This window comes from Fusarium keratoplasticum, chromosome 10 (assembly GCF_025433545.1).
Source record: "Fusarium keratoplasticum isolate Fu6.1 chromosome 10, whole genome shotgun sequence".
Classification (NCBI taxonomy): domain Eukaryota; kingdom Fungi; phylum Ascomycota; class Sordariomycetes; order Hypocreales; family Nectriaceae; genus Fusarium; species Fusarium keratoplasticum.
The window spans coordinates 2000410-2026791 of NC_070538.1; the positions used below are offsets into that span (position 1 = coordinate 2000410).

General features: G+C 53.4%; 9 protein-coding genes across 9 annotated transcripts; 5 read left to right on the forward strand and 4 right to left on the reverse strand.

Annotated features, from left to right (window-relative positions):
- Positions 1-277: 277 nt before the first annotated feature.
- NCS57_01249500 (FAD-binding FR-type domain-containing protein) lies at positions 278-2125 on the forward strand (the record flags this gene model as incomplete). The annotated part of the gene is made up of 1 exon (XM_053062168.1): positions 278-2125. The coding sequence occupies one exon, from the start codon at positions 278-280 to the stop codon at positions 2123-2125; it is 1848 nt and encodes a 615-aa protein (XP_052908696.1).
- Positions 2126-3965: 1840 nt separating this feature from the next.
- Positions 3966-4583, forward strand: NCS57_01249600 (Nitroreductase domain-containing protein; the record flags this gene model as incomplete). Its single annotated transcript, XM_053062169.1, has 1 exon — positions 3966-4583. One exon carries the CDS (start codon positions 3966-3968, stop codon positions 4581-4583), a length of 618 nt encoding a protein of 205 aa, XP_052908697.1.
- A 362-nt stretch (positions 4584-4945) lies between these two features.
- NCS57_01249700 (Phosphatidylserine decarboxylase proenzyme 1, mitochondrial) lies at positions 4946-6696 on the reverse strand (the record flags this gene model as incomplete). The annotated part of the gene is made up of 3 exons (XM_053062170.1): positions 4946-6035; positions 6089-6220; positions 6284-6696. The coding sequence occupies 3 exons, from the start codon at positions 6694-6696 to the stop codon at positions 4946-4948; spliced, it is 1635 nt and encodes a 544-aa protein (XP_052908698.1).
- A 1046-nt stretch (positions 6697-7742) lies between these two features.
- Positions 7743-10125, forward strand: NCS57_01249800 (uncharacterized protein; the record flags this gene model as incomplete). Its single annotated transcript, XM_053062171.1, has 2 exons — positions 7743-8039; positions 8113-10125. 2 exons carry the CDS (start codon positions 7743-7745, stop codon positions 10123-10125), a joined length of 2310 nt encoding a protein of 769 aa, XP_052908699.1.
- A 678-nt stretch (positions 10126-10803) lies between these two features.
- Positions 10804-12051, forward strand: NCS57_01249900 (Ubiquitin carboxyl-terminal hydrolase; the record flags this gene model as incomplete). Its single annotated transcript, XM_053062172.1, has 3 exons — positions 10804-10987; positions 11044-11057; positions 11113-12051. The coding sequence occupies exons 1-3, from the start codon at positions 10966-10968 to the stop codon at positions 12049-12051; spliced, it is 975 nt and encodes a 324-aa protein (XP_052908700.1). The 5' UTR covers positions 10804-10965.
- A 474-nt stretch (positions 12052-12525) lies between these two features.
- Positions 12526-14780, reverse strand: NCS57_01250000 (uncharacterized protein; the record flags this gene model as incomplete). Its single annotated transcript, XM_053062173.1, has 7 exons — positions 12526-13047; positions 13096-13576; positions 13624-13733; positions 13781-14138; positions 14193-14286; positions 14334-14430; positions 14478-14780. The coding sequence occupies 7 exons, from the start codon at positions 14778-14780 to the stop codon at positions 12526-12528; spliced, it is 1965 nt and encodes a 654-aa protein (XP_052908701.1).
- A 1366-nt stretch (positions 14781-16146) lies between these two features.
- Positions 16147-17934, forward strand: NCS57_01250100 (uncharacterized protein; the record flags this gene model as incomplete). The annotated part of the gene is made up of 3 exons (XM_053062174.1): positions 16147-16652; positions 16699-17174; positions 17225-17934. The coding sequence occupies 3 exons, from the start codon at positions 16147-16149 to the stop codon at positions 17932-17934; spliced, it is 1692 nt and encodes a 563-aa protein (XP_052908702.1).
- A 512-nt stretch (positions 17935-18446) lies between these two features.
- Positions 18447-21316, reverse strand: NCS57_01250200 (uncharacterized protein; the record flags this gene model as incomplete). The annotated part of the gene is made up of 5 exons (XM_053062175.1): positions 18447-19860; positions 19914-19999; positions 20051-20777; positions 20834-21129; positions 21188-21316. 5 exons carry the CDS (start codon positions 21314-21316, stop codon positions 18447-18449), a joined length of 2652 nt encoding a protein of 883 aa, XP_052908703.1.
- Positions 21317-24094: 2778 nt separating this feature from the next.
- Positions 24095-25550, reverse strand: NCS57_01250300 (uncharacterized protein; the record flags this gene model as incomplete). The annotated part of the gene is made up of 3 exons (XM_053062176.1): positions 24095-24923; positions 24972-25238; positions 25285-25550. The coding sequence occupies 3 exons, from the start codon at positions 25548-25550 to the stop codon at positions 24095-24097; spliced, it is 1362 nt and encodes a 453-aa protein (XP_052908704.1).
- Between the last annotated feature and the right edge of the window lie 832 nt (positions 25551-26382).

Below are 26382 nucleotides of genomic sequence, written 5' to 3' on the forward strand. Positions count from 1 at the left end.
CGTGCCTACAGGATCTTATCAATCGCGTCTCCTGTCCTTCTCTCCGTTGACTCGTTTTTTGAAGTTTCATCCATCCTATCCAGGGTATAGCATCATCCTTGCTGAATTGGGTCCCTGCGATATGCCCTTCAGGTTCTGACGTCGATTCCCACCTCTACCAAGAAAAACTACCGCCACGATCCTCCCAATTCGACGGGCATACCAATACCTTCACCCGACCCTCAATTCGCTCAACAACCACCTTCTCCGTGTGACCAACACACATCTCTGGCCCATCATGATTGCCGCCGCCTCTCCCATCCACATTGACGGCATCGTCAACCCCGCCGCACCAAACCCCGCCGAGCTGGCCATCACCGAGGGCACTCCCTCAATTGCTCCCTCCCTGACCTACTCGGACGAATCCGATGACCAAGAAGATGAGCCCGTCATCCCCCTCGAGCGCCGCCGTCGCGCATCTACACGCCTGATTGCCCAGAACGCCCGTGACATCCAGCGAATCACTGGAGAGTCGAGGGCCGAGTTTGTGGGACGCTGCTGTGGCGGCGCCTGCTGCATGGGTGACAGGGCCAACGTCGAGTATGAGGACGTTCCCCTTCCCGACAACGATGCCTACAAGTCTCTTGGACTTCGACTTGGGAACATTCCCGCTCATCTGACTGGCGTCATTGAGATGCCTGAGAAGACTGTCTCTTTCACCTCAATTCCCAGACCAGTCTCTTCTCCCACAGACTCGGCCATCTCCCTCGGCTCTGACGCTGAGCCCTCCTCCCCCAACACCAAGTTCCTCACCCCCGGACCTGGCTATGAGGCCGTCGACACCACAATTCAGCCTCCTCAGTTCGTTCAGCCTCATCCTCCTCACCATGTCTACCCCGCCAAGATCCACAACACTCGCGAGTTGACCGGGCCTGGTGCTGAGAAGCGCACCTACCACTTCGACCTTGACGTCACTGACTACCCTCCTGAAGAGATTTTCGACTTCAGAGTCGGTGGTGCCATTGGTGTCATGGCGCCCAACGATGAGATCTCGGTCGATGAGATCCTTGACACTCTCATGATTCCTCGCTTCCAGCGAGACAAGCCCGTTCTCATGAAGACCACCAAGGGTCGCTGGCCTACCGTCTGGGGTGACGAGAAGGCTCGTGAGCTCATCACCACCCGACGTGAGCTCCTCACTTGGACCACAGACATTCAGTCATATGCCCCAACCAAGGAGCTTCTCCGTATCATTGCTGAGCACGCCTCGGCTGCCAATGAGAAGAAGATCCTCATGTACCTCTGCTCGAACGAGGGAGCTAGCATCTTCTCTGACTTCCGCGGAGGTCCCCACGTCACCCTCTCCCAGATCCTCAACGCCTTCCCCAGCTCTCACCCTCCTCTGGACGAACTCCTCTCGGTCCAGCCTCAGCTCATGCCCCGATTCTACTCCCTGTCCAATGACCCCACAGAGTCATACGCCCTTCGTGACCACTCTCAGCGTCGCCTGATTGAGATTGCCGTCACTGTCCACGACTCTATGGACTGGCGGCGTGGTTGCCGTGCTGGTGTCGGCTCCGGCTTCTTTGAGCGTCAGGCTCACAAGTTTATGCGAGCCCAGGCCGCCGGTGAGAAGGCTCCCCAGGTCTTCATCCCCATGTTCAAGGGTTTGATGGCGAACCCCCTGGCCAAGCAGTTCAACTCTGACGGCCCCATGCTGCTGATCGGTGCTGGTGTTGGCATTGCTCCCTTCCGAGGCTTTGTCCAGCGTCGTCTGAAGCAGGCCAACTGCGCCAACAAGGTCTGGGTCCTCCAGGGCATCCGTGACTCTCTCGTGGACGAGATCTACAACGGCGAGTGGGGTGTCCACGAGGAGGAGGTCAAGCGCGTTGTGCAGAGCCGAGTGGGCACTGGCAAGTATGTGCAGGAGGAGGTGCGAAACCAGGCCGATCTCGTCTGGTACATCATCAACAACTCCATCGACGGACGCATCTTTGTTTGCGGTAGCAGCAAGGGTATGGGCGAGGGTGTTGAGGAGGCCCTCTGCGACGTCGCCATGGAGAAGGGTAACCTGGAGCGCGACGAGGCTCACAAGTTCTGGCAACTCAAGAAGGAGGAGGGCAGATACATTGCCGAGACATGGTAGATGCCTGCCTTCCGGGATGGAAATGACGACGACGAAACGATCAAATGGAACTCGAAAAGTTACATTGACGGGTGGACAAAACTGGTGTTTTCTACGCGAGGGGATGAGCATTGTACGAGGGGAGGGACATAAGCCGACGCATTCTAGATGGCCGCGGCGCAAGCAAGAGGGATAAGCATTTGCATTTGTTTGAGATGAGAGGAGCATTGGGAACATGGAACAAGGCGTTGAGAGGATGAAGCATTTTATATGGGTTTGTTTTTATGTCTGTTGAGCGATGGAAAAGCCCATTGGCACCTCGCAAGTGGACGGGTTTCTTATATGGAAAATACCCCAGCGGCGATTTGAGACGGACCATGACCATTGAGGACTTGCTCTGTCCAGGCTGGGAAGTTGAGTTGAATGATATATATCTGTTCACAATATTGGCTCTTTAACGTTGTGACGTGTTGTGTGATTGGCTGAGTTTGGTGGTGATGGTAGAGATTCCACTACACCGTACAAGCAACTCGATATTAATATTTCACGATATTTGATTGGCACCGCACAGTCGGGCTATGTGCAATAGGCTGTAGATCCATTAATATGGATATCACTTTGGAATCACACCTCTGCATCTCTTTCTAAGTACGTGCTCCATCGCTGACACTTTGGAATCACTCCGCATTATCACACTTGGCACACACACAGATCGGGGGTAATGACGCGCAGGAGAGCTGAAACGAAACAAGACATGACGTTTCCGTTTCCGGGTCTAGCTCTCACATGCCAGGTCAGCCCTGTAATACGTAACGTTGATTTACGCGAGCGAGGCACATACATAATCAGCGTCTCGTTGTTATCAATCATTGCGAGCTCCCGCGCGCGGTTTCACGATACATCAGAAACTGGAGGGGTAAGAAAAAAGAGGGTACGTACCTTCCCGTGGGGCCGACCCGCTCTGAATCAGCGGCATGTAATCGACATGGCACCACTTGTAGCGCAGAGCACGTGCGCGCTGTTGGTAGCGAAGCCGGTTTGTCTTTGAGGGGAATTATAGGGTAGTGCATTGGGATCGTATCATGTTGGGGCAAAAGATGAAATAGGTCGTGCCATTGGGGTGCAGAGTTGCGAGGTTGGATTTGTGCTGTCGGCATTTGAACGGGATACGGTGGGATACTGCAGATGCAATGATGTTGGAGGCATAATGCAAGATACAGCAAAGATTCCACAGAGCAACACACCGCTGTATCAACTATTGAAGCCGTAGACATTAATTGTCACAGATCAACTAATCCGAGACGGATAACCCGTCGAATGGCAGCAGTTCTTTCCATCTATTTCCGCAATTCCGAGATTTCGCTCTCTTCTCTAGGGTAACGTCCGGAACTCTAACCTGATTCGGAACTTAACATCCGCATTTCTTTCGCTGATCAATCCTGACACAAGCGGCCGGGAGCCCCACTTCATCGCCGGTCGACACAAATTTCACGGCGGCGGTAAGGCACGGAGCCTGTCTACACTCCGGGCAATGCCCGCGCTAGCATGACAAACCAGGGCCGAGTAACCGCGCGCGACGCTCGCAATTCTCCCGAGACCTGCATTAGTCAGGTCTTTGCAAAAAAGTCAAGGTGGGGGGTCCTTTGCTTTGCGACATTCCGTCAGGGTCTTGATGTGTTGTGACATTTGGCGGGGCTGGAGGAGGGGTTTGTTGGTGAACGAGTCGGTGGAGAGATTGGTATATATTCGACGTGTTTCCTCTTGAATTGCTTCTCTTTTCTCTCTCGACAGACTCATTCAACTTCTACAAAGCTTCTACTACTTACACCTTCAACTCCAAAACCACAAACCAACCTTCACAATGGCTGCCAAGCTCTCCGCCGACCTCCTCCTCCAGCTGGCCAAGAACCGCCGCACCTACTACGCCCTCTCCAAGGACCTCCCCGTGACTGCCCAGCGCATCCAGGAGATTGTCAAGGAGACCACCCTCCAGACCCCCTCCGCCTTCAACTCCCAGACCAACCGCCTCGTCGTCCTCTTCGGCGCCGAGCACGACAAGCTCTGGGACATCACCTCTGACTCCCTCAAGGCCATCGTCCCCCCTGAAGCCTGGGAGACCACCGCCAACCGCATCGCCGGCTTCAAGGGCGCCGCCGGAACCGTCCTCTTCTTCACCGACCTCACCGTCCAGGAGAGCTTCCAGGCCAAGTTCGCCATCTACGCCGACCGCTTCCCCCCCTGGGCCCAGCAGACCAACGCCATCCAGCAGTACCTCCTCTGGACTGCCCTCGAGGCCGAGGGTCTGGGCGCCAACCTCCAGCACTACAACCCCCTGATCGACGAGAAGGTCACCGAGGCCTGGAAGCTGCCCGCCACCTGGCAGCTCAACGCCCAGCTCGTCTTCGGCGCCAAGGCCGGCGAGGCTGGTGAGAAGGAGTATGCTCCTGTCGAGGAGCGTGTCAAGGTCTTTGGTGCCTGAATACGCCCGGACCAGAGAGCCATGAAGCTATGATTAATCATGGGAGAAAGCGTTTTTGGAATTGCATTTAGCGGTAGACTACTAGAAGCTTGAAATGAGCCGGCATTGCATAGTCTAGACTTTACGAATAAACCATTAAGAACTATACCTGTGCATAAGTGCGATATATCTGTCTTACTATCGAGCTTGCTAACTGGCTGTTTACTAGACGGCTACCAACTAGCTCTCGCAAGTCCCATCGACCATAAGCACTTATTCAACATAAGCAATTGACTTGGCACCAAATTGTAATACAATTATACATTTCTAGATATCCAATGCTGACATCATGTGCCGCCTTTTACTTTTGTTTATACAATGTCTCACTCAATCACTCGTCCTAGTGCTTGGCCCATCTTGACCGTCTGTCCCTTCTCTACAGCCCATGCCCAGCCTCTTCGCTCCTTGTGCTCATCCGTCTTTTCTGCTGGTGCCTCAAATACTAGTACAATCGTGCTTCCTAATTGGAAACCACCCATCTCCTCACCACGTCGAAGTGCGTGGCCTCGGAGAACGGGACTGGCTGCCTCGTAAGTTGCCTCAGCAAAGCCCAGATAGGGTTCACCACGCTTGGCCGCCTCCTCAGCTGCCCGGTCGGCCGCCGTGTCCGTCAACAGGCTGTTTGTCCGAAGTTCCTTGTCAAAGTTGATGACAATGGAACCCACATTGGTTGCACCAACTGGGACGTAGCTGAAGAAACCCCAGCGCCACCGACCCAGAAGCACCACACGTTCGTTGAGAGTGAAGAGACCAGGGAGGGTTCGCTGAAGATAAGGGGACACACTGTACAGCTCTCCGGCAAAGTGACGACGTCGGTCAACAACCCAGTTGGTGGGAGAGTGGAATCGGTGGTAGTCGCCGGGAGCCAAGTAGATGACTGCATAGTAGAGAGAAGTTGCCTTGTCGTGGGAGAGGACATCGTACCAGGGCCGCTCACCCAGGGCAAGTTCAGCCCGAACCTCGGACTCAACACCAGGAGATGCGGGCATAGCCTGGTCCTTGTCTGAGGGGCCCTGCTTTCCGGCACCAGAGAGAAGGTCAGGCAGTGTGTACGCGATTCCATTGACCTGGGCAAACTCCTCATCCTGCTTCACAAGTTCTTCGCTGTCCGAAATTTCGGTGAGTGTTCGTTCGTCGTCCGAAGACGACGAAGACGACGAAGACGACAGGCTCGAGATGCTGGGGGCAGGTGTGTTCTTTCCAAGAAGAGCGTCGATACTATAGGTCATACCCTTGACCTGCTCAATGTCACCGCCTTCGATTTGGCCAAATTGAAGAACCTTTCCGTCGGACGGGCAGAGCAGGGTGTGGGGGTTAGGGTCGAGAGGACGAGCACCGGGCTTGAGACGACGGTAGAAGAAGGATGCGAGGTTGGGATATACGTGAAGGTCGGGTTCGGCAACTTCGTCGAGGCTGTACACGTCAGTATAAGTTTTGCAAGATATGGGCCGATATGGGAGACCGACTTTACACCAAAGACGAGCGAATAAAGCTTGAAGCCGGGAACTCGAAGATAATAGGGAAGGGTCAATTCATTGAACCTGCCCCAAAGCCTGGAGATAGCCTTGAGAGGCAGAGTCGACATGACCTGGACTTGCCTGGAGCCGAATTAGCATTGAGGGCATCGAGGTGGGATAGGGGCGGTGATGGGAATTGCGTACCAAGGACCATCAGGACGCACTCTAGGCCGCCTCTTGGGGGCTTTGGTGCTCTCCTGGCCATCCTCAATCTCTCGCCGCTCCTTCTCTCTAGAAGAGACCTTATAGAACTGGACGAGGCCTAGAAATCCGATACCCAGACCGACAGGGATCCGGTACCATTGGATTTTGGTGTTTCGCATGGCCTCGCCGAGGCGCTGTGAAAATCTCGGTCTCTTGCCCGAATTGGAGGCAAAGGTGCGGATGGAGGATAGTGAGGGCCTTGGCAGGCATCGCGACCTTGTCGTCGAGTTGAGAAACATGTGTCGAGAGGCAGACGGTGAGAAGCAGTTTGCGCAGCGAGAGCGCGCGTAGAACGAGCAGCGGAGCATGTGACTGCCGACCTGGGAGGAGCCAGGCCCAAGGGTTGGTGCCATGGCGGCGGCGGCGAACGAACGGACGGATCCCGTTCTTTAATTGCACGCTTTGATTGCGCAATGCGCGATGCGGTTGATAGGGGGGATAAAAGGCCCTCTTCTAGATGAGATGGACTCAGGATTGACGTCAAGAGGACAATGACGCTGAGTTGAGGCTGTTCCTGTTCAGCCGTTAGCCGCACCCTCAGCTTTGTCTCGTGGGTGGGCGGGCTGCAGCTTCGGATGCAAGAGGCGCCGATATCCCGAGGGAGGAGTTGAGCTCTGTCACTCTCTCACTCAAACGTTGGACTCTGGACTTTGGGGACAAGCGGGAGACGGAAGGAAGGGACGAGCACAAACGGGCAGGACCGCAGGGGCCGATCCCAGCCTGGGCCAATCATGAGCCCGCCCCATCAACGGGAAGGTGGCCAGAGCTCAGAAGCGACTGCACAGAAGGACAGAAAGAACACCTGAAAAAAAAGGTACGTACCGACACCGCAACTGTGCCTGTCGCAGGTTGGCAGCACTGGCTCCATCCATTACAAGGCTCCAAAAGGCCACCTACCCTGACCACCGACGTCCGTCCATGTTGATGAACGGGGGGAGTATCACATCTTTCACCTCTCTTTCCTTCTCCCATCGATTTTATCGCCTCTCCAGGGGCATATATCGAGTCTCTGGCACTTGCTTCAGCTTCGTCTCATTCCTTTTTCGCGCCCTTGTCCAATATACCCCATTGCTTTTGTATCCGTCTCCAGATCCATTTGTTGGACATGCGACCCGACCCGTGTTAGTAAGACGATACCTCTGCGACCCGACGTCAGTCAACAAGTCGGTGCTTTTTCTCAACCAAGCTTGACGCGAACACCTTCATACGTAGCCGCAGCCGCAGCCACGGCAAGGGCGGGGACTCCAAGCACCCAACTCTCGATAACCGAATTATCCATCTCCTTGCTTCATCTTCGTCATCCCTGATCCTTCAACTCTTCGCCCCCGAAGCTCTTCCTCCCCGTGCTTACCAACCCCGAAGCTATAGCCTGGTGTGGCATGCTCGCAGCTTGCCCATCATGGCTTCCAAGCCCCCCACTGCTCGTCCCAACGACGAGGGACCGGATGATGCCTCTTCAGGCTCCTCAGTAGACGACCAGACCGTCAACCTGCAGGTCGTGTCGCCTTCGGTCGGCGTGAATCGACCTTTGCTGTTCCCCGGTATCGCTGCCAACACCACCGTTAAGCAACTCAAGGAAAGGATTCGCCAGACTCTGCCCTTGCGACCTCCGGACGAACATCAGCGACTCATTCATCGTGGACGTGCTATTGTTCGCGAGTCAGATACCTTGTTGGACATCTTCGGTGCCGATGCGGTAAGTTGCTTCGATACCGGACTTCAATTGCCCCCCATCTACACTTTTGCTAACTGGCACCTCGTCTTTGCAGCTCCGTACCCCCGAACAACAGACCATTCATCTTGTCATTAGGGATACCCGAGATAGTCAATCATCTACTCCGACAGTGCCTCCCGTCACCGCTCCCGCTCCCGCTCCCGCTCCAGCTCCAGCTCCAGCTCGCGGCCCCAGCCCGGCTGCTTCCGCTCCCCCAACAAACGTCCCCCGCCAGCATGTTCAACATGCCCACGGCCATGCCTTTGGGTACCAGACTGCGCCAGGTTTCACTTGGAGACATTCGATGCCCCCGACCTCAAACCCGTTTCCTCAGCCGCGCATGCCGTCGCCGTCACCGTCTCACACGCCCGAGCAAGCCGCGGCCTTTCAACATCATCACCAGAACATGACTCAGTGGTTGAACAATATCCAGCGAGAAGCTATGGCGAGGGCATTGAATCAGAATCAGCGGACCAGAGCTCAGATGGGCATGCGCGGCGTTGGGGACACCGCAGCTGGGAATGCTCCTGCAGGCGACAATAGCGGTCGAGCGAGCCCTGCTCCAGGTCACACCATATACCGCGAGCATGTAGGACCCAACGGACACACTTACCAAGTTGAGACTGTCGTTCGCACCTCGGGACAAGGCAATGCAGGTGGAGCTATGACTCCGGCAGATGTTCAGAACATCATTCGAAATGCCGATGTCAATCAAGCAACACTGGCAATGACGAGCGCAATGCAGCGCAGCGCTTCAAGCACCTCTCTTTACAACCGCTCTTTGGCACAACCTGGTGTGACCACGCCAGTTTACCCTACCCCCAGCTCAATGGCTGGTAGCGGAAGAGGAACTCCGGACCAGTCGGCTGCTCGACTCACCACTGGGGCTCCTGGAAGCTCACAGTCAAGACCAGGTTCCGAAGTATACATCCTGTCATCGCCTGAAGGACCACGAGCATTGCTCTTCAACAACGCGGGGGCTGAGACTTACTATACTCCGCGGCTTCGAGGTCAAGCGAGTTTCCCGCAACTTCGAACCCCTTCTACACTTAGTGCTATTCACGATGTTCAAAATCAGATGCGAGCAAGGCATCACCACCACCATCATCACCATCATCTGCGTCCTCATGCGGCACCACAGCCACTGTCTCAAATCCAGCCTCAAGTGCCGCCTCAACCCCAGCCGCAGCTTCAACAACAGCAGCAACAACAATATGTGCCTCCTCCTCAGCAGGACCAAGCGCGCCAGGACCAAGGCCAAAATCAGGCACAAGTTCAACAGGACCAAATGGCAGCTGTGGCCCCCTTGATGCATCGTGGCAACCCTCCTGCAGCAGCGCTTCCACCTCTGCTAATGCAGCTTTGGCCGCAGATGTGGCTTCTGTTCCGGCTCACCCTATTTGTCTGGTTCTTCACTTCTCCCACTGCAAGTTGGTCGAGATGGTTCACCATCATTACCATTGCAGTGCTCATCTTTGTTATCAGCACAGGTGTTTTGAATGGTATTCCGGATCATATTTGGCGACCTCTGGGACGGCATTTGGAGAATCTGATTCCCATGGAGCAACCAAGGCGCCCACGCGCAGACCCGCAAGGAGCTCCACAGAGAGGCGGTGACCAGAATGGCCGGGCTCGACAAGAGCCAAACCCAGAGGACATGGCTAGAAGACTAGTGGCGCAGCATCAGGGTCCAGAGAGTTGGATTATCTCGCAGGTGAGACGGCTGGAGCGAGCCGGTCTCTTGTTTCTTGCCAGTATTGCCCCGGGTGTTGCAGAGAGACACATTGCCAACCTAGAGGCGGCAGCGCGAGCTGAGAGAGAACGTAGAGAGGCCGAAGCGGCGGCGGCGGCGGCGGCAGCAGCAGCGGAAGCAGCAGCAGCACAGGAGAATGAAAACAACGAAAACCAGGAGGAGGCATCAGCCCAAGGAGAAAATGCCGATACGGGAACGGGACAAGGTGGCGAACAGGCAGAGGGGCAGGGAGGTGATGAAATACGTGAAGAACGAGGAGTTCCGGAAAATAATGAGGCGAACGAACCAGTGGTTGAACAGCTTGTCGCGGTCTAGGTACCGGGCGTGTTCCGCTTTGGTCTTGGGAGGAGGATATGGTAAAAGGGGAATGAATATGGATGAATGCGATGCGATGCGATGCGACGCGTAGGTAGGTATGGATGGATTCAAGCGAGATGATGTTGGTATGAGCGGAAAAGTTTAGCATGGGCAGCTTTGCCACGGCAAGCGTCGAAAGGATGGAAGGGTCAGGGAGTTGGGGGTGTTTCTCATCTTGGGGCAATATTCTTCAAGGGGTACAGTATTATTTTTATTCTTCTTCATTTGCAAGACGCTTTCCTCAGAAGGAAGCTGGGCGCAGGCCCTTGTATTGATTAACCAGAAGCGACGCAATCAGATGCGAGCTTTGCTTTGTTTGGGTTGATGGTCGAGCTGGGTTGAGTCGACTTATTAGTGCTCTCTGCGTGGCCATGTCCAGGGCGTATTTAGACAGTTACCAGCGGTGCATCTGCATCAACTCTTTGTTCAAGATCGAATACATGGTATTTTAGCTTGCTTCCATTGTCATTGTCATTGTCATGTCAACCCCTGTTCCTTGTTGAGAGCTGTCGTCGTCGTAGTTGTTGCTGCTGCCTCGAGGGGCGGCTTATCTTATCAGTAGACAAAGTGGCGGATGATATCAGAACGTGGCTGCGAGCTCCGTCTTTGCTCCGAGCTTCAACTTTCGTCATTCACCTCGTCAACCTCGTGTCAATTTGTCACGCAACAGGCAAGTTGAGCGACTGGGCCTATACTATCCCTTTCTTTTCGGCATATAGTTTCCTACAAAGGAATTTCTCATCAGAATCTGCCAGCGCTGGCTTGGAATTACTGGTCACCGCTAGGCCTGTCGCAATCATGAGTGGTGGATGGAACACCAGTCAGTACTTTCCTTGCCTCTTATGCTGAACCTTGCGCTAACTTGAACCTTGGCAGTTGAGTCCGATGCGGTACGGCATAGATATATCTCCTAGACGTGTGCTAGAGCTGACTGCAAGCTTCTAGGGCGTCTTCACCTCGCTCATCGAAAATCTCGGCGTCAAAGACGTTCAGTTCGAGGAACTCCTAACACTCGACCCCTCCGAGCTCCTCACCCTCCAGCCCGTCTACGGCGTCATCTTCCTGTTCAAGTATCCGACCGACCAGCCCTATGCGACACCCGAGGGCCCCCGCGACGGCTCCTTTGACCACTCGGCTTCAGAGAACATCTTTTTCGCCGCCCAGACGATCCAGAATGCGTGCGCCACGCAAGCGCTGCTGAGTGTGCTGCTCAACAAGACGGACGACGTCGAGATTGGCGAGAAGCTGGGCGAGTTTAGAGAGTTTACTATGGTGCTGCCGCCCGAGTTCCGTGGTGAAGCTCTCAGTAACTCGGACCTTATTCGCGAGGTGCACAACAGCTTCGCCCGTAGCAGTCCCTTTGCCGATGAGACAGACAAGACGGGCGCCGAGGCCGAGGACGCGTTCCACTTTATCGCCTATACGCCCATCAACGGCACCCTGTATGAACTGGACGGCCTTCAACCGGCTCCCATCTCGCACGGTGCCTGTACGTCGGACAACTTTGCCAGCCGCGTGGTCGAAGTGCTACAGCGCCGTATTGCCCGTTACGACGCTACTGAGATCCGCTTCAACCTCCTTGCCATGTGTCGGGATCTGCGACAGCGCGCTCGTGACTTTGGCGACGAGGAGCTGCTGGCACGAGAAGAGCGCAAGCGGCGAGACTGGGCATTTGAGAATGCGCTGCGGAGGCACAACTTTGTGGGCTTTGCAGGCGAGGTTCTCAAGGGGGTTGTGCGAGGCAAGATCGCCGAGGGAGGTGACGAGGCTTGTGAGAAGTGGGTGAAGGAGAGTTTGGAGAGAAGAAAAGCTGCTGAGCAAGCCTTGAGAGGCCGAGGAGGGGGAGGTGGCGATGGTGACGGTGATGTTGATATGGGAGTTTAAGTGATGGCAATGAGGATTAAGATACCATGTCTCGCGGCCGGTGAAGGGCAAGCTAGAGCTTTCTGATACCACTTGTCCATGATGGATGTTTTAACGGCTGACGCGGTGCCTTTTAGACGCGAAGAAACAGGGAGTTGTATGGATCATGACACTTGAGCAAAGCATTCAACAAGGCGTACATGATTTTGATTTCTCATTTCTAAACCAGTTACATTACTACACGGCATCTATAAACCCCGCCAGTCGCCTCATCTCATCTAGCTCTCTCTGCCTCTCTGGTGTGCCGTCTGTCTCTCTATCTGAGTGGATTCTATTCCGTTGACATGACGACCCCTTCTTCCGAGCCGCTCAACAGCTTGTATATATCATCATTATGCAGAGTAAAATCTGCCTCTCGCAAAGCCAAAATGAGATGTAGTCTCCCCTGAAACGACTGCTTACATAGGTAGATGCGAAGGACATTCAAGCATGGAGCTAGTTCAACCAGTGGCCAGGAGGAGAAGCGGGACGTCCAGCCTTGGTGACGGTCTCTTCCTTGCCCGAGGAGACGGCGGTCTCGGAGCTGCTGTGACCAGGACGGTCGATGTAGTCCATGGCAATGTCGGATCGGCTCTGACGGTCGTCATCGTCGTCGTCATCGTCGTCACTGTCATCATCGCTGACACGGCGGCGGATGGCGCGGACGAACCAGGGGGCACGGCCGGATCCCTTCCAGGTCCAGTACTCCTTGAGGTCGTACTCGCGGGGCTCGAGCTGGCCGCGGGAGAGGCAGACGACGAGGGCAATGAGGCCATTGAGGACGGTGTAGACAAAGACGCCGCTGAGAGTATTGTTAGCTGGGACCTGAGAGGGAGGATAGGGGGGAGCTTGCGCGATGAGACCGTAGGCGACGCTGTAGCTGAAGGGGATAAAGGTCATGACGACAAACGAGGGGAGGACGTCGCCGATGTATCGCCAGTTGATCTGGGTGATTTGACGGATCATCATGCAGCCGACCTGGGAAGAGTTAGCTCTAGGCAGAAGCCCAAGACGAAGGGAACCTACCAAGATGAGGGTACAGCCAGTGGCCCATGGAGGAACAGACGCAAAGATGGGGGCGAGAAACACAGAGACGACGAAGCAAAGCCCGGTGACCATGGCAGTCAGTCCTGTTCTCCCCCCCTCTGCGATGCCGGCACCGCTCTCGATGAAGGCCGTGACAGGAGAACTCCCAAACAAGGCACTAATAGAGATAAAGGCAGCATCAGTGCAGTAGGCGATGGTGGAGCGAGGAAAGTCGCCGTCACTGTCCCTCACGACGCCGCAGAAACGGACCATCGAGTAGAGAGTCGCAGTGGCATCGATGATGTCGACGTAAAGGAAGGTGAACAGAGCGAGAGCGAACTGCGAGGCCGGAGCTTCAAAGGCCCAGTCGAGCTTGTTGAGAGTCTTTTCCATGGGGTGGAACACGACGATTTGCTTGAAAAAGTCAAAGCGGGAGTCGCCCTCGGAGGAGTGAGGGAAGTAGGTGATAGGAGTGTTGCGGCTGATGGAGGTTAGAGTGTGGGGAAGACAATAGGGGAGTAGACTTACGGCCACGAGAGCATGGAGACGAGGGCGATGCCGATGATGAGGGCATACTTGATGCGGAAGGCCATGAGAAACGCGGTGACGATGCCACCGCAGAAGACGGCGACCCAGAGCTGGTATTGTCAGTATTGACATTGCTTGGATATAGGGAACAACTCACCTTGGGGCTGGACATTTGACCCCCAGCACACATGCCCGTCACTTCATCAATCATCTCGATAGGACAACCACCCAAAGCCAACGGCGTAGCTGTCCAGCCACCAGTGATGGCACCAATACCTGCGGAGTACGAGAGACCAATCTCGGTGAGGAAAAAGCCGATACCAACACCGGTAGCAGTCTTGATGGTGGCGGGTATAAGCTTGACGAGCCACTGTCGCATACCCGTGAGGGCGAGGAAGACAAAGATGAGACCTTCGACAAAGACGGCGGTGAGGGCGAGACGGTAGGGGATAGGGCCGCTGGCGTTGTAGCCGACCACCTGGAAGGTGAAGTAGGCGTTGAGACCCATTCCGGGGCTGTGATGGGGTTAGTATACAAGGGACTGAAGGAGATGATAGGAGGAGACGTACGCGATGGCAACGGGGAGGTTTGTGAGGAGGCCAAACATGAAGCTTGCCATTCCAGCGACGGCGGCGGTAGCGGTGACAAGGTCTCGTCGAACATCTGACTCTTTGTTAGTAATGTTCTCTGAGACTCTACTATTGACTTGCCTTCCTTGCAGGCGACGTATTCGTCAATCTTGTCACAGGCCTGTCTGTCGGTCAAGTCGCAGACGCAAGTACCGCCAGTCTGAGAAAGAAGAGCCGCCTTCAAACGTTAGCTAGAATCAGATGTGTAGGTGAAAGGGGACATGCGTTGACGGCAATGATGTATGCCATGGTCGCAAAAGTAGTCAAACCAGCGCGAATCTCTCGAAAAAAGGTAGACCCAGCGATCTCGTCGGGCTGAAGGGTGGTTAGACCAGAATCAAGGAGAGAGGAGGGGCTACTTGCGTGTCCGCTTCCAGAGAGACGAAAGAAGTAGCCCAGGCGCGAAGAACTGATGTAGCCGTCGACCTTGTTGAGAAGATTGCGGGCGCCGCAGAAGCGAGACGACGAGGGTGCGCCTTGATCACGGTTGGCGTCTATCATGCCGTGAGGGGGAGGAGAGGAGGCCATCGCTAGGTTCTTCGTCGCGGTGAATGACCTGCAGGTGAAGAGATTGAAGGATTCTTGATCGTGAAAAGAAAAAGAAGTAGAGTTGAAGGGGGAAAGGAGGTAGAGAGGCTTGGCTGGTGACGCCAATAAACGCCGTGGAGAGGATGAGGGTGACACTGAACGAGAGGGGAAGAGTGTGACTCTAGGAAATGAAATAAAGAGGAAGAATCAGGTCAGAGAAGAGGGGAAGAGGGAAAAAGTGCAAGGTGATATGCACCTCGAGTGGCCGACACCTGGCAGCCAGCTGCGAAACTGTCGATGACCTCAGACTAGGGGCATAGTTACCGAACAAACGGTTCTTGTGTGCAAAAGAGATACTCGAGTGCTTTCTCGAGTCCAAGTTGCGAGGCACAGGCACGACGTGAAGTTTGCCCTCCAAAAGGGGGGGGGGCATCTCGTGGGAAGAGGTAACGTCGAGTGTTTTTTTTTCCCTGGGAGAGGTTTCTTTGTTGGAGTTACAAAGGGGAGGGTGGTGTTTGTGCGGGCCGGCTGTGTATCACCATCGTGAAGAGGATAAAGCAGCTGGAGATTAATATGTATGTCTACGCTTACTGTTCGTAATGACCATGTCAGGAGATGTCAAGGTCTATCAACATGTAGATGATATCGCAACATACATCCAACCCTTTAATTACTCGTCCCTTATCATAAATCTCCACCAACACACGAACCTATCCCTAAAACCCAGATAGTTCACGACCCTCAAGTAGCACGAACCTGTGACACGACCTGCACCTCCCCGGCCTTTATCAAGCGAGAAGGCGTCCAATGGCGCATCCGAATCCAGCTGTACATATCCAAAGAGGGGTGAAGCCACTATTCTAGAAGAGGGTGAGTTTTTACTATTGGGTCAGGTCGTGATGGTTATATATCTGTGTGACTACGCTTGACCTGATGAGACTATTCCTCCGTTCTTTATATCCCATCATGCCAACGCATTCTTGGCCTTCATGCTTGGCTCTTTGTATGGAATATGCTGGGGGAGACATGCCTCGGCCCATTGATCATCACTGACGTTGCACGTTGTGTGCGGATGTGCACTAGAAGGGTCTGCCAGTGTTGGCAGCTGGCAACGGCCGTCAACTAGACGAGCCGAACGGTGCTGAGAAATACTGTCCCTTGTGGTAGATGCCTGACGTGATCTCCACAACTTCATCATTTGCAAAAACCTCTCTTCTTTCTTCACCACTTCAAGCACCACCTACGAGAATAGACACCTCAGCACTCTTCCACTCGTTCCATTTCATTTTGAACCTACTTCTAGACCACACGAGATTTCCACTCCTTAAATCTCTTCTGGCATCCTCGCGATAGCCTCACCGCAGCCATGTTCGACGTCATATGGACCGATCCCGACCGCGAGCTCGTGGGAGAGCACCGCGCAAGAAAGGAAAAGAAGCGCGAACAAAAGCAAAAGCAGAAAGAAAGAGAAAAATCCATCGTCAGACGTTCTCAATCTGTTCACAGCGGCCGATCCTCATCTGACCATCCCTTTGGTTTCCTCCTGGGCCGGGGTTCAAAGAAGGACAAGAACAGCATACGCTCCAAGGATTCAAACACTGCTAGCCATCGCAACTCGGGTTTGTCGAATGACATTTCTAATGTTGGTCTTCAGGCGACGAGGGCAAAGAGGTGTTCGGGCCAGGAAACTTCGAAGCCAGAGACTTCGAAGCTCGTTCAGCCTTTGGGACCAGCTTCGTACGTCACAAGGCAAACAGAAGTATCGTCTGTCCCTCGGACTTCTGGATCTGACAATCATGACTTGTCTTCCGAGGTCTGTATCTCATCTGAGGCGGATTCCGACCAGCCTGTGACGCCGCCCGAGGAAGATAGGTAAGCTACCCAACCCTTCTGAAGAACTGCCACTGATAGGAAATAGAACCTTCCCAGGGTCGCTTCTTCGACCTGATTCTCCATCAAACGCTGTCCCCGGCGTTAGATTCGCTGCTCGAACAAAGGTACCCATGATGATCACGTTCAAGTCCAACGGCGCAGACAACTGGCGTCCACCCGAAGAGTGGGCATGTCTCTCCGAAAAGGACCCCAGTGAAGACATGAAGACGCCAACACAAGCTCTGATAAAGACGAGTCATGATATTGGCACAGACTTGGAGACGCTGCACAGAGAGGTCAAGCGTATGGCAGCTGCAAACGCCTCCGTCGTCCTCTCGCGGATTAAAGAGGTTTGGAGCACTGTTGACGAGAGTCTCCATGGGGAGCTCGTCATGGAGAAGAAGCTATGGATGCTATCTACTCTGCTTCACCTCGATCCTATTCCGCAGAGCCCTGTTCGCTCTCTACCACCTAGTCGTGATGCCGGAAGCGTCAAGATCCTGGCTCTATACGAATCTCAAGGTAAAGAAAACACCATAAGAAGCAACAAGACCAGATGCTAACATCTATAGCTATGGCTTCATATCTCGCAGCGCTTTATCCAAGCAAGAAAATCTATCATCTCTCAGCAACACCGCTCTCGAACGCCAAATTCCCAAATGTCAACCCCGTGCTGGTCCCATCGGTATCTCCATCAGCTTTCCCCGTTGCGCCGAACCTCTTTGAAACCGTCTACTCGCTCTCTCTTCCCGCTCTGTGCCCATCGTCAGACATACCCGCCGTGCTTAAGAACATCAGCAAGTGTCTACGCCAAGGAGGCTCTCTACACCTGACGCTCATCGATCCTCTCCCCTGCGCCAAGGTTCTCGGAAACCGCATGCGCACATGGCTTGAAGAGCATCTCCTTCTCAATCTTGAGCGCAACTTTCGCTGCACGAACCCAAGCAAGCTATTCGGAGACTGGATGGGCGAAGCCTCCCTCCGCGGCTACGGCAGCACCATCACATCAACAAGATTCTACGCGGTGTCCGAGAGCGTCAAGAAGAGCCGATCATCCGAGGAGAGCAGCGACCCCTTCATCGACAGGGTGCGAGATGACAACGAGGTCAAGGCGGAGCTTAGGTGCCTCGTCGGGCGGATGCTGTGGATGGAGGTCTGGGGAGATTATGTCACCGGCGACACGTGGTGGTGGGAGGAAGAAGACTGTGTCAAGGAGTGCCTCGAGTTGGGTACTTTTTGGGAGTATAAGATGATTGAGGGCTTTAAAGACAAGGACATCTAGAGAGAGAGAGAGAGGTAGACCATGGTAGATTTGGTCTCTTTTTCTCTTTAGACGCGCGAAGAATGGCTTCATACCCCAAGAGAAGATAGGCGCTTGGCCTTTCATGTACAGAGAGAGACTGGGCTGGAGAAGAATACTTTGTTTCTGATGAATGGCTGTGGAAGAGTTGTTGCTTGGTTGAACTGTACGACGAGATGCTGTCACGAGTTTCTGTTCCAAGGCTTTGTATTGGCTGTTTATAGTATGAGATATCACTTGTAAAATTTAGAACGTAGCAGAAATGCCGAGGATAATGGTAATAACTTGTCATAACAAGTATTTGCAGCTATATAGTACCTATCATATTGCAGCTGGTTGGCCATATTATCGAATCAATATCCAAACGCCTACCGTGAAAGCTCTCGTGTGCGCTAAACTAGATAATCCAAGTGTAGTCTGGATATGAACAATCCTGTACTTTTCATGAGTCGCCTTGAAGCGACAGTTTCCATGTATCATGGCTGCTTGAAGAGTTACCGCATCGAGATGGATATCCCATCCATCAGCCTTGGAATCTCCTCAACGTCGGACTCTGCATCAGAAGCTTGCTCCTCACCAGCAGTTGACTTGTCATCGTCTGAGCTGTCGGCTTCCACAGCGTCATCCTTCTCCTCGTCTTCCTCTTCTTCCTCGCTCGACACTACCTCATCGTCATACAGATAACCATACTTTGACGGTGTCTTCCACACAGGGGTGGCCAGCTCTTCCCTCAGATCCTCGAGATAGTCCTCGACATCATCCATAGCGAGCTGCCACTCCTCGTGCTGTATCCTCTTATCAACAGCCTTAGCCCAAGCAACATAGTTCTCGCGCTCCCACTCTTCCTCCTTCTTGATCAGGGGCACCAGACGCACTCGCGCCATGGGGCCGTCTCGTGCCTTGAGAAAGCCCGACACTTTCTCAAGGGTCTCAATGTCATCACGCAGGTTTCGATCTCGAATACCCCCATAGAGCCTCATGAATGAGCTCTGCTCCTCATAACTCGGGAGACGCTTCGACCCAATGTCTAGCCAGTACGGGGCATGGCTGATCCAGACAAAGCAGTCCCAAGGAGTGTAGCCACCCTCGTTACCGCGGTAGGGGTTGAGATTTGGGAGGTCCAGCTCGTTAAGAAGTTCCAAGGCCGGCAGGGAGGAGAATTCTGCGGCAAAATGTAGAATGTTTCGTGAATCATAGTCAATGACGGACAGGGAAGCACCTGCATTGATCAGACACCTCAGGCCTGACACTTGATCATACATGAGGGCATCGAGCAGCGGAGTAAAGCCCAGGTCATCAGGGAACTCGATGTCGGCCTTGGCCAAGAGAAGCATATCAATGACCTTTGCGAGGTCGTCAAAAGTGCAAGCTGACCCCTGAGCCAGGTGGTGAAGCGGTGTGCTGTTTCGCTCATCACACCCCATGGCATCGGCACCAGCAGCCAGGAGTTGTGCCACCATCTCGGGATAGTGGCGACGTACAGCAAAGTGGAGGGCTGCAGCACCGTCGTTTTCAGTTATGTTCGGGTTGCAGCCGGCTTTGAGGATGACCTTGACCGTGTCAACATCACCACAGTTGGCAGCAAACATGAGGGCCGTCCGGCCGTGGTAAGCCTTGATGTCAACATCGGCGCCCGCGTTGACAAGCATTTCAGCATCTCTAGTGCGGTTCATCCGGGCTGCCAAGTGAAGGGGGGTGGAGCCGGTGCTGTCAAAGGTGTCGATGGCCCAAGGCTCTTCCTCGAGGGCCTGTTTCAGGCCCCATCCCTGGCGGACGGCAGTATGAACCTGGGTGGTTGTCGTCTCGGGCTGATCTTTGACGAAAGACTTGACCTTGTTGAGGATGTAAATCTCGTGGTCAGTGAGGAACTGATGCTGAAGAGCGGCATTTGCCTCGTATAAAACATTCCTAGGCCAGGTTAGAGTTGCCTTTTATGCGAGGAGAGCATAATAAACACCTACCTGGGAAGTCCAGACTCTGGCAAGACACTTGCCCATTGACAAAGGAGAGCCTCAACGCCATTGTAAAGTCGACGGCGGATTGCATACTATGAGAGTTGTCAACACAACGGTCACACAGTTTGAGGCTCATCACTAACCTCCATAAGCCCTTCACCAGAAACATCATGGTCATTCGGGTAAAAAGGTGCCTTGGTTAAAGTCTTTTGGGTGATATGAATACCAGCCCTAAGATCACCCCAGATATCGTGAGTAAACTCAATCAAGGTTAGCGGCCGCAACGACCAGTTGAGCCCTGAGAACTGGCTATAAGCTGCCTGAAAGCTCAGAGCCCCGGAGAAGAACCATGTGGGAACCTGATACTGGAACTGGAGGCGCGGCGAGCGTTTCTGTCGACAGCAGTTCGGGTTCGTGCACTGCTTCGAGTCGTTGCTACGGAGAAGCCACGAGCCTACCAAGGACCGCGTCCAAGGTGCGCTCTGATAACTGCTTTCCTTAAAGTGACATCGACACTGGCATGTGTGTGTATAAGTCATTCTTCGAGCTGGCATGGCGGATCTTAACTGTACTGAGTTGTTGTATGTCCATGGCGTTGAATATTCGTCTTCTTTGGATCCTGGAGGATGGACAATTCCTCGGGCATGAGTGGGTACTAGACCGATGGACTTTTCTCCGAGATAGTCTGAATCGCTGTCGAGGTCCTCCACACGATCGTCGTCGAGTTCCTCTGGCTCTGATGTTAGGGCATAGGATGGTGGTAGCTCCTCAGCTGGTTGAGGTCCTGGCAGTTCAGCCTGAACCCCCAATGCTTTAGTTGTCGACTCAAGCATGAAAAGGTCCATAAACATCTGGAACCGAGCTCGGAATCTGCTTTTAGCATCAGCGAGGGGTGGTCTTGGCGAAACTCGTGGGTAGTGGCTGACTCGGCTTCACTGGATATCCCATGCGACGTCATTGCGAGATGCAGAGTGCCCTTTGCGTTCTGCAACTTGCGTTCGAGCTTAAGAATCCTCTGCTCCTCCAGAAGCCACTTTCTCTTCTTCGCCTTCCATAGCTTCTTGTCGGCCTCGTCGGTCCCGCGAGCACAGCTCTCAAGGACCTTGTTCAGCTCAGTCGTCACCTCGTTGACCTGCTCGGTTGCCTTGGCCAAAAAGTCCTGCATTGGCGAGTTGGACGGGATCTGCTGAGCGACCTTGGCCATGGCCTCGGTCAAGTTCAACTAGAGCAATTGAGTCAGACGCTCGTTCCCACCGCCAAGCAAAGGAATAAGAATATACCTCTTTTATAAGGCCATCGAAATCGCCTTGTATCTCAGGAATCTCGCGTATCAGGCTGACTGTCTTACGGACGGCTTCCAGAGCCTGCACGACGGCGATGCCACTGGCGACAGCGCCGAGTACCTCCATTTTCGGACATGCAGTGGCTGCAAAGGTTGTATTACGCGAGGAGAATGGGGAGATTGAGAGAACCAACGGGTCCGTCAGCTCACGCAGGCAGCGAAGCCATAGAAGGGGTTCTTGGTGAGGGCTGAGAGGCCAATCAGATGGCGAGGAGACACAGCCTCAGCGCGTAGAGCGCAGTGAGAGGCGGTGCAGGGAGAATCTGCCATGACGGAAGTCTGCCTCGCTGGTGATGTAGGCTGAGTTTGGATGCCTCTGCTATTATTATTGCGGCTGAAGCTGTTTCAGGGAGAAGATCTGTATATGCTTTTTTGTTGTTGAGACTGAGAAACGAATGCTCTTGATTAATTGACGATGTTTAAGCCACAGCCCACTTGCCGCTCTCTCCACCTCCACTATTCTCGGTGGGGACGGGAACTTGAGCAGGAAATAACTCACTGGGCCCTCACCTAGCACCAGCCGACTCACGTGAGCTCAAGCTTCTCTATACCTAGGATCTTGGCGAGAGCAACCACCAGTCTTGATTAGAGTTCAACTCCTGGGATAGGGATAACCTTATCCTTGTTTCCTCTATCTTGGCGGGTTCATGAGTCGGCTGCCTCCTGCTCACACAAGGGGCCTACCTGCTCCCTAGCTAAGCGCGGTGCGTGCTTGTGCGTCCTTCAACACCATGGAACGCGTCCGTGAGTGAACAAGGCTTTGAGGCAGCCATTCCCTCTTGAAGCTGGGAGTAGTCTTGGCGATAGCATAAATTGCTCATCTGCACAAGTTACTCATAGTGAACTATGCATTGTTTTGTGCAGACCTGGTGGACTCACTCAATGCTGGAACTTGATGAAGCCATCAAGACATGACGCTCCAGATGACATCTCCGTGAGATCGATATCACCATGAACTGCCCCGCATAATGATTATGATATCACAGTGATTAATAAAGGATTCATAAAATAAAAGACGTCAACTCACTCACCAGCCTGTGCCAGTCCTGCACACTCGGACCACGACAATCATTACTAGTTCATCCCAAGTTTACCGAACAAACCGCCTAACACATAGCCGTGAACCGAGGTCCCAAGCGATCGGATGGACGGGAGAACCATCACCTCTTCCCGCAGGTGGCTTGTTGGTGAGGAGAAAAAAAAATGGATGGTCTTTTTAGAAGATGGCTTCAAAGGCCAAGCTTTCCTCCCCCCGCAAAACAGAGCTTTAGCCAGCCAGCCATCTCGCTTCTCTTCTTTTCCCCCGCATTTTGGTCTTTGTCTTGGCAGAGAGCCGGATCCCCTGACCCTGTCCTTGGTCACGCTCTTTCTCTGACCATGTCCGTTTGGCGGCAGCTAAAGCGGAATAGAGAGTCGGAGGTGATAAGACCACCACTTGGACTCCCCACGGAAAAGGGCATCACAGGTTTGTGCTGTGCCCCCCTCACGACCTGCATCTCCCAAGGCCTAGAAGCTCTCGCTCCCGTTTCAAAAGACCAAAAAGTCTATTCTATTAAAACCTCGTACACATGATCTCCATGTAATGAATATCCCCGGGCATGCTGTCCAAAAGAGGAAGCTCAAGACCGTGGTCCAACTCCACTTTGGGAGAGACCATTTGAATTGCCGCTTCGTCAATCTTCTTCCCCAGGATCTGATCTGCCTGTACATCTCTTGAAAAAAAGGGGGTCGGTAAAAAAAAAAAACAAAAAAAGGAAAGAAAAATGAAAGAGAAAAAAAATGGCCCACTGATATGCCCATCCCCGGATTTTCCCCAGATTTGCTCATGTGCTCTTGTTTTTGCTGTTCACAACCACCTCATTTTTCTCATCATCCACATCCCCCTCTTCTCCGCCCTTTTTGCACAAAATATCTCCCCCCTCTCTCTTCTCCAACAAACATATCAGAAATGCCTAATTTCTCCAAAATCCTTCATTCTATCATCACTCCCTCCGGACAAGCGGCTACACGCCCCCTTTATGTGACAGAACGCGCATGGCTCCCATCCCATCCCCTGCCTACCGCGTGGTTTACAGAACACCACGTTTTCTCCTCGTGTACCGGATAAAAGCCCTCAGCGTGAAGGAGGTCCAAGCGTAAATTGTATGCAGTCCACGAGGAAAAGTTCTGTGCATTCTTCCTTGTGCATCTAGACCCTTTCAAAAACTCTGCAGACCTCTTTGCTTCTCTCCAACCACCGCATGTGGCGGTCAAGGATTCTCGGTTCCTTCGCTTCGTTAATCGCTCGCATGAATTCGACAGCAAAAGTAAAAAGGAGAGGCGGGTTGCATGTTTCATGGAAAAAGCAAGAGGAAAGAAAAAACAACCAAAATGTGACGCATCGATTTGACAAGGGGACTTGATGAGCAAAAGCAATGCTCTCCCGATAAGCTTAGATGGATTTGATGGCGCTCAAGTTTGCGTTGCAAAGCCTGACGAAATCTTCATGTTGAGCAGATGTTTTCCGATGAATGCCAAAATATACACTCAGAATCTATTCAGACGCTTGTGCAAGTAAATGTATGTACCGTCAACTCCCTGATCTCCTATGTACTAGCTCGCATTCATCTTCAACTAGCATCCATCAGATGCCCAATTCAAGCCCCTAGGCTTTTCCGTAAACATATATCAGTCGCGACACGAAACTGGGGTATCCGTCATATCCGTCCGGCCAATCCTCCTATGCCGTCCTTTAATGTGTCGCTATCCAAGACGCAGTCCATCCATGGAAGCTGTGTCTTCATTATACAAGGTGATACAAAAGAAAAGTATGTAAAATCCACTCCTCCAATCATACACGCTGGCCTCATACGTGTATGTTATCTCGCCGTCCGTCGTCCGAGTTTGGCCTGCTCTCGTTGGCCAGTTCCGTCATACTTTCCGTCTCGTACTTATTTGAGCGTGTGTTGGCCCGGAACTGGCTAAGATTATGTCGGTGGTGGTGATGATGGTGCACGCCGATCTCAGGCGCCATGCCACCCACCAACTCGGTCACGTCTGGTCGTCGACCCATGCGTAGGTCGCTCAGCAGGCTCTTGCATGCACCCCACGATGTGACCATGTAGATGAGCGCGTTCCAAAAGCCCTGTAGTGGAAGCACAAAAGCGCTCATGAACTCGAGCGGCACTGACGAGTGCTTGGTGTGGAACACAGCATACACACGGTTGGCGCTCGACGGGATCCAGGTGATAAGGATGGCCGTGAAGAAGAGGAGGGCACACTTGGTGTATTGCCATGCTGCGTTGTTGAGCTCGCGATTTCGTCGTCGAGCTGGGTTGCGCTGAACGGGGGGCACCTGCATGCTGGTCCGCGTCTGCTGCTGCTGGATCGGGAGTACTACATCGGCAATATCCCCGGAGCTAGTATCTGCCGAGATAGTGACCGAGTAGGCTCCGTTTGTGTCCTGCGGGCTGTTGACGTCCGGAGCTCGGCGGCCCATGGGCTGAAGGTGGATTGCATTTGGGGCCATCACCTCGGTCGTCACCGAAACCTCAGTAGTCTTAATAGTAGCGAGGGCATCTCCAAGGGAGGTGAGATCCTGATCAGTCGAGCTGAAGTTGTCGAGGTCCCTTCGCTTGCGATAGATGGTGTGACCAGCGCGGATATAGATGAAGAAAGTAATGGCAATGACGACCCTGTGAATGTCAGCATTGGCTTTTGATTCCGGCTTGGGTGCTGCTTACCAGATAGGACCGTAGAAGGTAATGATGCGCCAGATATCCCACTCAGGACTCACCCAGCACCACAGGGTTGCATCACCGTACATTCGCTCGCCCTCCCGGTTCTTGATGAAGATGTAAACAAAGGCAGGAATGAACGGGATTCCATAGCAGCCGACGAGGTAGGGGATTTCCATCTTGCGTAGTCTTCGAGCGTCAAACTTGAAGTAAAACGTCAGGTACACATTGATAGCCATGGAAAGAGTCCAGAATGCGTCTGCGGGCATGAACCTGCACATGTTAGTGTCTGTCGAGGAGTATTCCGAAAGGCACATACATCTGGATCAAGAAGGCTTGGAACTGGCAGCCCACGGAGTGAGGGGAACCCAGGTATTGCCTCGACATTAATGTTCCAACATTGGTCATCATGTTTCCAAACGAGGCGTAAAAGACGAGACGGTTGATGGGTTTATGAAACGCCTTGGATGACACAAACGTGCCAATGACGAAGAGGGAGCCTAGCAGCGAAAACACCGAGCATACTCGTTCGATGATGCTTATCGAATTGAGTTGCGACGGTGTGAGGATCTCTGACGACGACATGGCGACGGAGTAGAAGCACGAGGCCTAGGGTGATGATTGTTGTAGTAATAGTATCGTGGGCGTCGTGTAATTGGGTCGTTAAGTCGGGGTGAGAGCAGGCGATGTCTTCTCACCGATAAAGTATCATTCTCGTTAACACAATTCGATCCTTTGAAGAGTTGGAATAGCTGTTCGAGACGTGGCCGGCTTGTGGCAAGTCTTGTGAGGTTGCTATTAGAGACGAAGGCAGGTCCAACCCAGTCTTGAAGTATAAAACCAGGAACAAAAGGCAACCGAGTCAAAACAGGCCAGGGTGATTATGATGTACTCTAGCGTGATGACGGACAGGCGAGAGTAAATGAGGGGAGGACGCAGATCATCATGGCAGGATGGCAAAGAAGGAATATGGAGGGGACGATGATGGTGGGTGTGGTGGGAAAGACAAGATACAAGTAGTCTTGCCCAGAAGCAGCCAAGAACCCGGCACAAAGGAAGACAAGAGGTGTGTGTAGATGGGTGTTGCAGGGAGGGGCAGGAACAGGATTCGAATGGTTCGAGGGACGATCCTAAAGAGGAAGATGAGGCTGCTGCTACTGCAACAGAGGAGGGGGAACTAGAAGAGCTAGAACAGAGGCTACGACAGAGAGGGGGATAAGAGGACAGGTGAGGAGGGAAAAGGAAGGGTCTAGGTCACGGAAACCGTTGACGAGGGTGCCCCTGCGAGCATGGACGGCTAGCTTGATGCGCTGGAGATGCGAGTGGGCTTCCTGTCGGACGCATCATTAATGGGGCCCCGGGGAACAGGGCAGGGAGACTCCAAGGTGTCCACAGGCACAGGGAGAACTGAGAGACT